This window comes from Ornithodoros turicata, unplaced genomic scaffold, assembly GCF_037126465.1.
Source record: "Ornithodoros turicata isolate Travis unplaced genomic scaffold, ASM3712646v1 Chromosome32, whole genome shotgun sequence".
NCBI classification, from domain to species: Eukaryota; Metazoa; Arthropoda; class Arachnida; order Ixodida; family Argasidae; genus Ornithodoros; species Ornithodoros turicata.
Window position 1 is genome coordinate 416,278 of NW_026999357.1, and position 14,594 is coordinate 430,871.

Genomic DNA, 14,594 nt, shown 5'->3' on the forward strand with positions numbered 1-14,594 from the left:
TAGTTATAAACAAGAAAATAGTTATAACATACATCATACATCATGCAGGTAGTCCCACACCATTTCATGGCAGTGCATAGGGTAGGCATGGTCACAAAAAAGTCACTTGATGGGTGTAAACGAGGAAGTTGTCAAAACATTTCGTAAATCATGCAGGCAGTCCCATACCATCCAGTACGAGAGCTTGGATGACTGTCTATCTGGATTACAACATTGTGGGACAATACCGTCGTCTACGGGTATTACCCATCTAATTAAAAACGTGTTTTTTGCACTCTAATGGGATACTGTGGGACTGCCTCTCTGGACTGCGATGTTGTGAGGCTATTCCCATGTCTATGGGTTTTACCTACGGTTTTCATTAAAAACGTGAGTCTCTGCACTGTAATTTGGACTGGACTGTCAATCTGGATTGCAATATTGAGGGACTATTCCAATGTCTACGGATATTACCCATGCTTTTCATTCAAAGTACAGATTTCTGTACTATAACGGGATGCTGCGGGTCTGTGAATATCAATTACAATATTGTGGCGCTATTCCCGTGCCTGCGGGCATAACCCGTGCTTTTCACGAAAAATAATGGTTTATGTACCGTAATTGGATACTGTACGACCGCCAGCCTTGCTTACGGTGTTGTGGGACTGTTCTCATGTGTGCGGGTATTACCCATGCTTTACATTAAATATGCGGGTTTCTGCACCGTAATGGGATACAGTGTGACTGCCAGTCTCGATGACGCTATTGTGGGGCTATTCCCGCGGGATACTGTGATCCAGATAGAGTCCCATATTATTCTATTACAGTCCAGAAATCTTCATTTAAAAGGGTGCATCCAGGGCAAGGGTGATATCCGTAGACATGGAAATAGTCCCACAATATTGCATTCCAGATACCCAGTTCCGCGGTGTCTCATTGCACAGCAGAAACCCGCGTTTTTAATGAAAACCATGGGTAAAACCCGTAGACATGGGAATAGTCCCACAATATCGCAAGCCAGATTGGCAGTCCCACAGCATCCCATTACAGTACAGAACCAACGTTTTAATAAAAACCATGGGTAAAACTCGTACACATAGTAATAGTCCCACAGTACCATAATCCAGATTGACAGTCCCACAGTATCCCATTATGGTGCAGAAACCCACATTATTAATGAAAATCATGTGCAATACCCGTACACATGGAAATTGTCCCAAAATACAAAACAAAAGTCACGTAGCTCACACATAGCCACGTGGATTAAATTGCATGAGAAATGGATTAAATTATGTGAAATGAGGATTAACTCCTCAGTCCCGTCGCTAATAGGGAGGAGTCAGCGCGAGTTTACACGCATTACCGTGCGTGATGGGACCCCGACAATATGCCCATTCTTTGTCTAGAGCGTGTTCCGATGCCTTCGGGTACTTTCTGAGTGTATCATATGAGATGCTGTGGGTCACTGCAGAGACATTTATGAAACGATAGTTCTTCATCTATGAGTTTATTTTTCACTGGTAAAAACGTGCCGAATGATACAGTCTGCAGAAAGTGGGCTTACTTTGACACACTGTGTTTAAAAATATGTAAAAATATTCGTTTCTGACATAACAGGTAATTTCGGTAAGTTCATTCGGTATTATTTCTGGGTGTGGAACCCCTTGTAACAATTGCGACTCCCGTTGAAGCAAAGAAATATTTTACATTCTTTGCAACGCACTGCTGTGAGTGCCTTGCAGCCGGGAAGCCTGCAGCGGCTTCGCGCTTTTTGTGTCGTGCCCATTTCTGGCAAGTGAAGTGCACCACAGCTTCGCTTCTTGGGTGGAGGCAAAGGTAGGAATGGCTTTCGGCTTCCAGGCGTGTCTTCGTCCGTGCTGCTGTCACTGGTTTCGACAATGTCCTGAACGTAGATCAACCCTTCAGCAACACGCATTCGGAAGTCCAAATAGTCCAAAATCTCTTTAGGATTTTTCCCTTTCGACTGCATGGAACGACAGTACCTCACCCACTCTGCTGCACACGCGAAGTCAAACATGTGGAATACCATGCGGACTGTCCACGTGTTGGTTCTGGTCCTACTGCGGTACATACTGATGCATCTGTCTAGTTGGTCGACGCCTCCCATGAATGCATTATATTTCGTGAGTGCGTCAGGTCTTTCAACAGTAATGTACTGTTTTTTTTTACACCATCTGCGGCATGTTGTAACCGGCTCCTTCCCGAACATGATAGATGCAACTAGAACCTGTCGACTGTCGTACCATTGGACGAGTGACACTGCACCATCGCTGCGAACTACTTGTTCACTTGTACCTCTGCCCCCTTTCTTGAGCTGGCTTTCGGATCTCAGCTTGTTGGCCGCCGGGACTCTTGAGCGCATCAGTGTTCCGCAGCCACTGATGCCGTGTTGCAGCAATTCATCTAAAAGCGCTACTGATGTAAAATAACGGTCCGTGAAAAGGAAGGTTCCTGCTTGCAGGGATTCACAGAGCTTTAGTACAACTTTTCCTCCAATATCCAAGTCTTCACAAACGACGGCGCCTTTGATAGTACAACCCTTTCCCGCGTACATCGTGAAATCCATCGCACCGTGAAATCCATGGATGGCATCGGGGAATGCCATCGGGTGTGGCCAAAACAAATTTTTTGAGCCCAACGGGGTTCGGGTTCCCCCTGACATACTGGCGCATTTTCACCTTCCCATGGAACGGCACCATTTGCTCGTCTATTGAAACGTATGCTGCGCGAGGTGTGCGAAGGCATTCCTGCTGGACAGCGTTCAACAACGGCCGAACCTCCCAAAACGCATCTTCTCGTTTTTCGTCAGTAAGTACGTCGTCGTCGTCCACGAGTTTCACGGCATTTCGTAGGAAGTGGTATCGGTCCCTTGTCATTGCGGACACAACCATCGGAACTCTAGTCTTCGCTGCCTATGCCATCCTTGTCCTTGGGTACTGGGACGAATACGAAAAATTCTATGACGTTATTCAGTCACTCAAAAAAAATCGGCGTGCCTCACCCCCAAGACATGATATGGCCATGCTCACACCGAACATCTTCCTTAGTTCAGTGGTTGTGGTCCCACAGCTTCTTCCTGTTATCTTGGTTGCCCTCTTGTTTGTGAAGAACGCCATATCCTCGAAGCAACTCTCGGGAATATACTTCGTAAAGCAGTCGAATGGCTCTCCTGGCAGCTCCTCATGGCCTCCAACATTACCTAAGCTGTTCCCAGGATTCGCAGGCGTGAAGCTGAGGAAACGGCAGAACAGGGCACGGTCATGATACCCCACAAACGCAATACGATCTTGTAAATAGCGATGCTCAATCTATGAAGTCAAGCCGGGAATATTACCTTGCGCTGTGTTTCCAGAACAAACGGCCCGCTTCCTCTTCGCTTCCGTTTGTGTCGGTGCACTCTTCTTCCTCGTCTTCTGCTTCTTCTGAACAAGAAGGCGCTTCATATTCACTGTCCTCATCGGCACCTTCAATTTCTGAATCCCCATTGAAGAGCGCAGCAAGGATCTCTTCTTCATTCAGAGTCTTTCCTTGCACCAGAAAGAAATCAGAAAGGTAAAACACAGGCGAACGTTAGACAAATAGGCGAACCAAATTATTGTTTCGCAATGCGCACTAATTTCCTAATTCTCAGCAGAGTATCCCCGTGCCGCAGATTTTATAGACGATACAAAATCCTGTGTTGATCACTAATATTGCGCTCGTGCTCCTAAAATTGGGTCTAATCCATCAAATTAACGTATCTGCCTTCTCCAATCACTTTTTGACAACAACAATAACCTGTAAACAAATAAATATCATAAACTTACTTGGACCTCGTGCACGGGTTCGACTTTGCGCGCTCCATCTTGATGTCTCCCCCGCGACTTGCGTGCCATCTGTCAGCTTTTGCTGAATATATGTCGCCGAAGGACACCCTATCGCATGTGCTACATTCGGCACAGCCGTCTGCGATGCATAGTTCTCTCGCAAAAAATTCTGGAACTTTTGTATCATATGTGATACGGGGGGGGGGGGCGAGGACGAAGCATGATTAATTCGGATGGCAAAAGGATTAAATGTCATGATATAAGGATTAAAATGTACGATAAGAGGATTAATAACGGCTGGAAAAGGTGTAGTATGGTTCTTGGGCTCCCACTAGAGCTCGTGCAAGCAGCGTTGTATACAGGGTGTCCCAGAAAACGTGTCATTGAATTATAACAAAAACTACACCACCTAGAGTCATGAGGAAAACGGCATTTGTTCTTAGTTTTTGGCCATCTTCTGATGTGAATGTCGTGTAACGTAAGTTTAATTATGCAAATTTTTGCGAGCTGAAGTCGGGAATATATACAGGGTGTTCATTAAGCTTTCCCTAGCATTTTTATAAATAGGCGAACAAAAGAAAACTGGTGCTATTTTTCTGTTCCTTGAGTATGAAACAGGTGCTACATAATTAGCAGCACCTGTTTCTTACACCAGTAGCGTAAAGTTATCATCCGGCTTCCTGTCATCGCTGTGTTTACGTAGCGCTCGTGAAAGCTTAATTTTGAACACCCTGTATATATGTTCGTAAGTCAAACGTCGCCATGCCAGTACTGGACAGCTGTTTCTGCCTTCTTGGGCCTCATCAGCAGTACGCAGGCAGGCATCGTTTGAGCGGATGGCGACAGAAGGTCACCTAACCCGTGATTCCTCCTGTCAGGGCGAGCTAAACGTGCAATACGTGCAGCCAAAGAGCTCCGGCTATTTTTTTCCCTAGTATACGTCACTGGCTTTGCACTGGGATTTCAGTGGTGACTTAGCTCACCCTGAAGGGAAGAATCACGTGTTACGTGACCTTCTGACGCCATCTGCTCAAACGTTGCCTGCCTGCGTACTGCTGATGAGGCCCAAGAAGGCCGAAACAGCTGTCCAGTACTGGCATGGCGACGTTTGACTTACAAACATATGCTATTCCTGCAGCCAAAGAGCTCCAGCAATTTTTTTCTCTAGTATACTTCACTGGCTTTGCACTGGGATTTCAGTGGTGACTTAGCTCACCCTGAAGGGAAGAATCACGTGTTACGTGACCTTCTGACGCCATCCGCTCAAACGTTGTCTGCCTGCGTACTGCTGATGAGGCCCAAGAAGGCCGAAACAGCTGTCCAGTACTGTCATGGCGACGTTTGACTTACAAACATATGCTATACGTGCAGCCAAAGACCTCCGGCTATTTTTTCCGTAGTATACTTCGCTGACTTTGCACTGGACTTTCAGTGGTGGCTTATTAGCTCACCTTGACGAGAGGAATAAAAAAAAATTGAAAGTCTTTTGTAACGTCCTTAAACGATTCTGGGAATTGGACAGCATCGACATAACAGATGCAGATCCTTCAAACGTAGAACACAACGCATCTATCCTGGAAGAATTTCAACGGCAGTTAACTATGAAAGATGGCCGATACGAGGTAACACTTCCTTGGAAAGCTGGCACCATTCAAATGGCAGACAACTTAGAGTTGGCAAAATTCTGATTGCGAGGTCTGGTAAGACGGCTGCAACGTTATGACCAGGTGATTGAGTACGATGAGGCCATACGGAGTTATATAGAGAACGGGCACGCAGAGAGAGTGGTTGGCGACTCACCGGAATCTCGATATACGTACTACATGCCTCACCGAGCCGTAATCCGCAATGAATCCACCTCGACCAGAGTACAGGTAGTCTTCGACGCCTCCTCGCATCGTCCAGGAAAGCGCCTTTGAACGACCACCTCGAAAAAGGACCCAAATTGAACTCTGACCTGGTTTTGATTTTGCTGCGATTCCGTATGCACACGATCGCTGTTACTGCAGACATACAGAAAGCCTTTCTGCAACTTGGCATCAATCCAGCCGACAGAGATGCCTTACGCTTTCTGTGGTTTACCACCGCACCCCTACAAGGATCCACGCTTCCACCGCTTGAAGTCTGGAGGATGAATAGGGTGCCGTTTGGTACAACCGCGAGCCCTTTCCTGCTCAGCGCCACCCTTCAACATCACCTGAGGTGCACTACAGGATCCGAAGAAGATATCGCCCATGCGCTGATAAACTCCTTCTATGTGGACGACTTACTTACGGGTGCAAACAAGGTTGAAGAAGCACAGCGGATAGTCAGCAGTGCACGACGCATACTGCAAAAGGCAGGTATGAAACTGACTAAATTCGCGTCAAACTCCTCTGAACTTCAGACGACCTTTGAGCAGTTTAGCAAAGGAGACCATAACGCTGAGAGGCGGTTGTGTAACGGAAGACAGCAGGGTTCTCGGCATCGTATGGAATAAGTCGACTGGCCTCTTCAAGTTCTCCGGAGAACACCTCCTAGATACCATCATTGGGGCAAAGTCGACTACGCGACTACTTGCAAACATCTGCAAAAATCTTTGACCCGCTTAGCTTTCTTTCTCCATACATGATAATAGTAAAGATTTTATTTCAACGACTATGGGAAAGAGGCCTCGACTGGGACGCTCCGTTGCCAGCGGATATATCTAAAGAATGGGAATCTTGGTGTGCTGATCTACAGAAGTTTCACAGTATTTCCCTGGAGCGGTGCTTCCTACCTGGTGAAGAAAGCGACTATTCCACAAAACATCACATTTTTATCGATGCGAATCCGCAAGCCTATGGAGCCTGTGCTTTCGTGAGAGTGGTTCACGCGAAAGGTAACATTAAAGTGGGACTAGTGTTTGCGAAATGTCGTGTAGCGCCCCTCAAGAAACTTACGCCTCCACAGCTGGAACTGAATGGCGCTGTGATAGGAGTGCGTATCGCCAAGCTAGTGTGCGACTCCTTACCAACGATAACGGATGTGGCCACATACTGGACAGACCCCAATATTGTACCCTGTTGGATAACGGGAAATGCCAGCAAATGGAAACGGAAATACTTATTGGAATCTAGATCCGCGCATACTTTCTCGCATGAAGGAAGACGCAAGCGGGACTGCATACACGACGAGCACATCGCACTCTTGCATGAAGACAAGGTCCCTCGTCATCTGTGGAAGTTTATCATCCTTGCTTCTGCATGTACGAAATACATCGCTGCTCGAGAGTCGACCCACGAGTAGCGCAGTTCCGTAAGTCCCACCTCGAGTGACTTTCTATGGATTCACAACAGATATCCTAGCCCTCGTGAAACGCTGGGACAAGTGTACTAGTGCAGCTGGAGACTACATCGAAAAATAAAACTAATTTCACTCCTGTAAGTTCATTTTATTTTTGCGAAAAACGACAAGTCCCAGTTTGACTTGAACCCCCCTGGTATATGTAAGAAACACTTATGCAGCACCTGGTGCAATGCATTGCCACGGGGTACATTATTTCCCGTCCCTTGCTTTCCCTTTAAATGTGGTCACTGCAAGCCAAGGTGCTACAAACTGAAGATGACACTACAGAAATACAGTTAAGAGGTGGGGACCTGATACTCACCGAGTTTGTTAAGAAAAGATCGATCAAGCACTCTCCGTACTGCGAGATAAAATCAACTGTCACCAATATGGTTCAACAAAAATAAAAATAAACAATGTTGAGCTACGAAGTAGTACTGCATGGACGAAAACCGAGAAAAAGCAGACACAGGACTAGACCTAATTCTGTGACTACGCTCTGCATGCCGCTCTCTCGCTTTTTATACTAGTGTCCCAGGGCGTATACCTCTCATTTCTGCTCCTCCTAAACATTTTTTTTTTCGAGCCCTTTCGTGATAAATCTGACCGCACATTGTCTCCACACACAGATACTTTATAAGAATTTTCTTTTCTTCTCAACTTTTTTTCCGAAGCACCATGCTATTTTGATACCACATGAGCCATGGTACGTTTCACTTCCTTCGTCAACCCATTCGGCTTTTTACTCTGAGTCCCATTTCCGTTACTTTTTTTGTGTGTGTGTGAAATAGACAAATTGAAATTGAAACTGACTTATCCTTCCAAATCATTCCAGCTTTAAACAGCAGGTGTTACCTTTGGGATATCCTCTCCAACCTTCTCGACGCAGATATAACCGTTGTCACATGCAAAATCTATGAGCTGGAAAATAAAGAAGCGCACTGATTTATATCATACACACCATTCTGCAAGAACGTTGTTCTTGTTCTAACCAGTTGTTCTAACGACGGAACAATACATAGAGCAGGTCCTCTAAGGCGCTCTCCTCATCACACAAAGCGTTACCAGAAATTTGTCACTTTTCGGCCCTCTTACGGTACTAGTATAGGGACCTTTAGAGAGCTGTTTGTGCCCGAAACAAACGATCGGTTCTGCCGATTCGAAAAGCGAATGGGAAGCGAACTACAGATGCTTAGCAAATCGGAAGAATCGTTCATCCCAAATTAATTCCAGATGAATTTGAGTAACAAGTGGACCATTGGCGTCTTTTCTTGTCGTAAATATGACATATCGCAGTGCACTTTCAACGTTTTTTAGCAGTACAATGTGTTGTACATTATTCGCCTGCTTTAATTAGATATTGTGTTTGCTTTTAACTGCTGAGACTCTTAATACTGTTCATACTGTTTACTAGTCACAACACCTCGTGTACTTGAAATCCGAAGTGTTGAACGCAAATTCGTTGCACAAGCGTTTTCCTTCTACATATTCCGCGAATCCGTAGCTCAAGTCATTTCAGATACAGTAAACGCCGCACTTATGCAACCTCGTACTGCTTTCAAGTACTGCGAACTTGCGAACGAAACTTCGGGAAAAGCCCACTTTGCGGATCTCACAGCCTACACTCACCTTAATAAATGTACTGGAATCGAGCTTCTTGTGGAGGTCTTTGATTATGAGGGAACAGACCTTAAATATATGATTCGTAGAACGTCCAATGGCCGTTGCCATAAACATCGCTGTCAGAGAAAAGAGAAATAATCAGAAAATGTATGTCCGCGTTGGGCGAGTTTGCTCTTCACGACTCATAACTGGATAGAGGCTGCAGCTTAAACAAAAAATGCGACCATAACATAAATAACGCAATATTTTTTTTTCTTTTTTTGTGTGTGATTACTAAGAGGAAGTTCAAGAGCTATATTCCAGGGCTCTTGTTCCAGTTTGTTCTGGCTGGGCTACAGTGGACGGCCACCAAAGTGACTGGAGGAAGGAAATACAGGACGCCTCATGCTAGTTTTCGGGCACCGCGGCCTCCTCAAGCAGCTGCAGATACAAGGATACATCGCTGCCTTCATGCGTGTCGCCAGGACGCGAACAGCATAGTAGGCAGTACACTTCTTAATGGGACAATTAAATGCAAAAAGAAGTTGCTCTCAAATGAAAGTCTGTGTCTCAATTGGTGCAATTCAAACGGAAATATTTCACAGAACGCTAGTGCTTGGAACAGAAGAGGAATAAAACAGAGCCTTCCTTGACGGCAACAAATGGAACCGCCACGAGGGAAAGGTTGGCAGCATCCAATGAGACAGCAGGAGAAGCGCGCGTGTACTTATCGTGGGTATGTCAATATGGAACGGTTCCGATCGTAGTGTTCTCTATGTGCGCGGCATGATGCGCACTGTAGCATTTTCAATACCGATTCACTGAATCACACAGCTCACAGCAGCCCAAAGCTGTTCCCGCGAATGTTCCACTGACAACATTTATCCTCACGTCCTTCGATCAGCGACGCCAGTCCGGTTCCCAGTGCCGACTGTCTTTTTCACTGAAGAGTGTTCCATGGCGTGGCACGCGCGTGCACGCGCAGTACTGAGTAAACATGCCGATCCACGAGTTGAAACTACGTTCTCTGCTTAGCGCCGAAGCAAGCAAGAGCCCAGTATATTTTGATTGTATAGGTACGTAACGGAGCTTTGAATTATGATAACAAGTACGAAAATAGCACAGCCTGTGATGTAATTTGAAGTGAACTTGTTCTGTCTCTGTCTTCTTTTCTTTCTTTTTCTTTTTTTTTTTTTGCATTTTAGCGCCGCTTTAAAGACAGCGTGAGCTTGCCACAAGCTCAAATTGCTCGCGATTGGTGCGAAAGGGCGGTAATATTATCCTCGTGTCCTCGGGTGAAATTAAACTGTCGTTTTCATTGTCGACATGTTATTGTGATTTCGTGTGCTCTTGGCTCTCAGTCCAAGCCCGGAGCTTCAAGTGCCTCTGTGGTCGTCCATATGTGGTCGTCACCTCGGGCTGGCTGACATGATGATGACGAAAGGAACAGAAAGGTACAAATGGAAGCGGTTGTTGTTAGTCCTGGCAGGCACCCACAAGGGGTGACTGTGTGAGAAAACCCTTGTTCGTACCCATTTCCCCACTTGGATGTGTTTGGAGATGTGAGCGTTTGGTTCGTAATGAACAGTTGCTGTGTGAGATAACTTTCTTCTTCTTCCATCTCCCCGGTTTCAGCCCTCAGGATGATGGTGAGACGATTTGTGGTCACAGGATACCCACCACACTACACGTTTTCCCGCTCATTTAATCCATTGGTCACTCAATGTAGTCGAAGTGCTACACAATTTAATCCACCGGTGAACCAAATTAATCCAAACTCCAACCAATTTAATGCAAGCGCTACCAATTTCAGTAAAGCAACACACATAAACACGTGTATTCAGTCATGGAAATTGTAATGACTGAGACTTTCATGGTTTCGCAAATGATGATGAGTTTGACTCCTGATCCGGCAGCCGTGCAGACGTGCAAAAGGTAGCAGAGTCAAAGAAGGTTGCATATTTTAACTGCCGCGTCTGCCGCTATGTGGCTAAGCTATGACAACAAGCCTAGCGTCTTGGCACTGCGTCATGTACGTTTTACGTTAGTAATGTACACAATGAGTTTTTTTTTTGTATTTGCAAATACCTTTACGTATTTGGTTAGGTTCAATCAAGCGTGCTACAATGGCAACGCAAAAAAAAAAAAAAAAGAGAGAATGGCGAACACTCTCGCTTCAATGCGCTAAAGCTTTGGGTCGAGCTCATCATTGTTTCAAATCAATACGAGGAGTGCGTGAGAAAAAGTGTGATACGGCCCATTGGTGTTTATTTCCATGCTTCTGTGGATAAGGTATAAGCTGTGGATGGCACAGATACGGCCCAGGTATTTCGAACAAAAGCGAGGAGGAACAATTAAGAGGCGTGTCACCTATTATTTTCCGCCATAATTTGTGCTGGATATTTTCGAAGTGGATGTTTTCGCAATTATTTTACAACTTCCAAACAACCGCTGAAATTTCAATGAGTAGATATGCGCGCAACCTACGTTCTGACGTACCATACTCTATCCCTTCTTCTTCTCTGCCAAGCAGCAATTACGACTTTATACGTTTCCTCATCACCGATTTCATAAATGGGTGATTCCATCTCAACTCAGGCAAGGTGGTCTGGCCATCATGAGTAATTTTTATCTAAAAAGTATAGCTGTAGCCTGGCTCAGATTGAGAAGCGAATTGATGAAGCATTTTTTCTCTAGTTTTCGTAGCTTCAGAGATCTACGGCAGATTCGACGCGATTTTAGGCATAGTGAATATGGCGATTAACGTCTTTCGAACAAACACGTTCACTGCCTTGAATTTTTTTTTGCTCGCACTCTCAGCTCTGTTCGCTTCTAGTGCTTGGGTTCAGTCCAGGACGTGATTTTGTTATTTTGAAGCTAAAAATACGCAAAGTTGATGGCGAACACGAAAATCTCTCATATTCTTGTGGCTATTGCAGCACTCGTGTACATGCCAGTGGAACAAGAACGGTGTCGCCGTGCAGCGGAGACTGAGCTCTATGATTCGATATCAAAGTCAGGAATCTAGGACAGGTTGCTGTCAGACATGTCGCCGTCTACAACGCGTGACATTTGAAAAAAATGCGATATTTGAGCGCTGATATCTTAAAAACCCCACCTCGAAAATTCTTCAAATTTCGTAGGCGCATGCTTCCATATACGATATTTGAGTGCACAGAAACTCGAAGGTTTTCTGTTAAAGTTAGAGTGTGCAAAAGTTTCAGTGCCCAACTGTGGTGCGTGTAATGACCATGGAACCGCTGCGAGCTGTTCACTGGTCGATATTCGCGTTTTTCGTGACACAGCGGACCGTTGTACCCAAGAAGACGTCCCTCAGTTCGCAAGGAAGCATAGCCAACGGTGTCTGTGTCCGTCAGCGAGCACTTAGCCGTGTCATGAACCGCCAACGCTGCTAATGAAGAGCGAGGAGAGTAACAAGATCAGCGCCACCCGAACTGGAGACGTATCCAGTTTCAGGTACAAAACCCAAGATAGTTTCGAATCATTCCGAGAGTGAGTGCTTCCTTTTCCTGTAGAGCAGTGATTTCGTTTGTAACAACTGTGTTTTGACGCTGTTTTGACTGGCCGTTGCTTTGCCGTCTGTGTCTTCGCTATGAACATGAAAGCAAGGAAAGACTGTGTCTACTCCGGGAATTACATGAACAGGCACACACAGAAGATACATTTTCAAAGGCACTTCGCTCCTGTATCTTCGCTCGACGATGCGTTGGTGAGAAACATTCTGATGTGTACGTGATTGCAACGTGTCCGATTATCTTTGCCACAACTGCTAACGTAATCAGTGAAATGTAAATAAATAGTGACTCAATTCAACTGGCATGGTCTAGAGAGGTGGATATAAACATCGAAGTTTCATGCACGTACCGCGCAAAGGGTGACACATACACTCAATATACATTTCTCAAATATAGTGTCCTTGTGGAGCCATCGTGCTGCATTCGACGTCCTGAGGATAATATTCGACTCTTTGGGTTCCCAAATAGTAGCACGAACAGCACGGGCGGGTGTCACAATAAAAACGTGAATATGGACCAGTTAGCTTCTCGCAGCGCTTGCATGGTCATTACACGCATCGCAGTCAGACACTGAAACTTTGGCACGCTCTAACTTTTATTATGCAAGGAAAAAAAAACTTCGATTCTCTGTGCATTCACATACGATACAGAAACCTGTGCCGACCAAGTTTGAAGAATTTTCGAGGTGGTTTTTTAGATATGAGCGTTCAAGAAACTTTTTTTTAAATGTCACGTGTTGTAGACGCCCCCATGCGTGACAACAACCTGGCTTAGACTCCTAATTTTGATACCGAATTATAGAGCTCAGTCTCCGCTAGACGGCGATACCTTTCTCGTTTCACTGCCATGTACAAGAGTGCCGCAATAGCCGCAAGAATATGAGCGATTTTCGTCGTCGCCATCAAATTTGCACATTTTAGTTGCTAAATAAAAAAATCCCCGCCGGAACTAAACCCAAGCACTGGGAGCCAACATACCTGACAGTGCGACGAAAAAATTCAAGGCCGTGAACGTGTTCGTTGGAAAGATATTGAACACCGAAATCGATATGCTTGAAAGCGCGTCGGATCTGCCATATTCTTTCGGATTTTTTTTTCTCGGGAACTACGGACATCTATTTTTTTCAATACAAATCACTGACGTTGTCCGGACCTCCTTGCCTGGGTTGAAATGGAATCACCCAAATGCCTTAGGTACTTTTCTTGCAAGTCTTCCTTCAGTCAGTTCGAAATGCCACTTCAGCACTGTTCGCATGAATGGAGGCAGTGATGGGCAAACTACCTCAAAGTTGTACTTCAAGTAGAGTGTCGAGTACGTAACGCCTGTATTACTGTGAGTACAGCACGAAGTGCCATGCTACAAATTCACCTAAAGTTAAGTACGAACTCCTTTGCAAAGTATTTTGAGTGCTCATCAAGTACATCAAGAATGTTGGAAGCTCGCTGGACGTCTCAATACGTTGTTGTGAAAAAAACAAACAAAAAAAACGTCAGATAATTACATTTGGACTTGTTATCTTTAGAAACATTTTAGCAAGCATTTTTGTAAAAAGCTAGTTGGAGAACATGGGTAGTTTCATGCTGACCCATTAATATGACGCGAACGACAGGTCTTTACGACCTAGCCTTACGCTTGTCTTGTCATTTGGGTACTTGACGAATTGAAAGGAAACTGCCGAAGAAAACTACTTAGAGTACGGTACAAATTATACAAATTTAAATGTACTTATGTAAAGCACAAGTAGTGAAAAATTTACTTAAATACTGGGTATTTCAAATACTTCGCATCACTAAATCGAAGCCATTACAAGAGTTACAGCTCTTCGCGACATTCTTCTGGACGAAATTTTGGGTATGGTATCTGCATCTGATGTAACATCTACAATATGACATGCCCAAATACGACTCTGCATGTAACTCATTGCCCAACAAAACACTCAAGCGATTCCCTTCTGAGAAGGACGTATTACCTGTCCTGGGGTCAACGTCGCAGACATTGTAATGACCTGCAAGGGCCGTGCTGAGAGTCGAGAAGAGCCATAAGTAGAGCGCACTGTTTCTCTTCCCGAACATGTTGACGGATAGCAGCTCTTCATTTGTCCCATACTGCTGCCGCACTGTATCCCAAGGCTTGCCTTTGCTACGCGCTCGTGCACCTGCTGAATGATCAAACATTAACACTGGCAAAGAGAGGCATACGCGTAGCATCACCTAGCATTGATAGCGCGATTCATATGGAAGGCTACCTTTTTTTTTCATCTCGCATTTCCCAGAAAACATCTATTAAGAAGTTAATGAATTTTAGATAATTAGTCGTCCTGAATTTGAAAACCATCTCCAACAGC

At 45.0% G+C, this 14,594-nt stretch overlaps 1 protein-coding gene and 1 long non-coding RNA gene across 2 annotated transcripts; both read right to left on the reverse strand.

Moving 5' to 3' along the window:
* Positions 1 to 1,621: 1,621 nt before the first annotated feature.
* LOC135373796 (piggyBac transposable element-derived protein 3-like) lies at positions 1,622 to 2,605 on the reverse strand. Its single transcript, XM_064606862.1, has one exon. It carries the CDS (start codon positions 2,603 to 2,605, stop codon positions 1,622 to 1,624), a length of 984 nt encoding a protein of 327 aa, XP_064462932.1.
* A 5,362-nt stretch (positions 2,606 to 7,967) lies between these two features.
* On the reverse strand, positions 7,968 to 14,308 carry LOC135373816 (uncharacterized). The gene is made up of 3 exons (XR_010416600.1): positions 14,220 to 14,308; positions 8,742 to 8,851; positions 7,968 to 8,033 (listed from the first exon to the last, which is right to left on the reverse strand). It is a non-coding gene; the product is annotated as an uncharacterized LOC135373816 (long non-coding RNA).
* Positions 14,309 to 14,594: the final 286 nt, after the last annotated feature.

Excerpts from the sequence above, each read along its gene's own strand:
- LOC135373796 (XM_064606862.1), bottom strand. The coding sequence starts at position 2,605 with ATGGCATTCCCCGATGCCATCCATGGATTTCACGGTGCGATGGATTTC.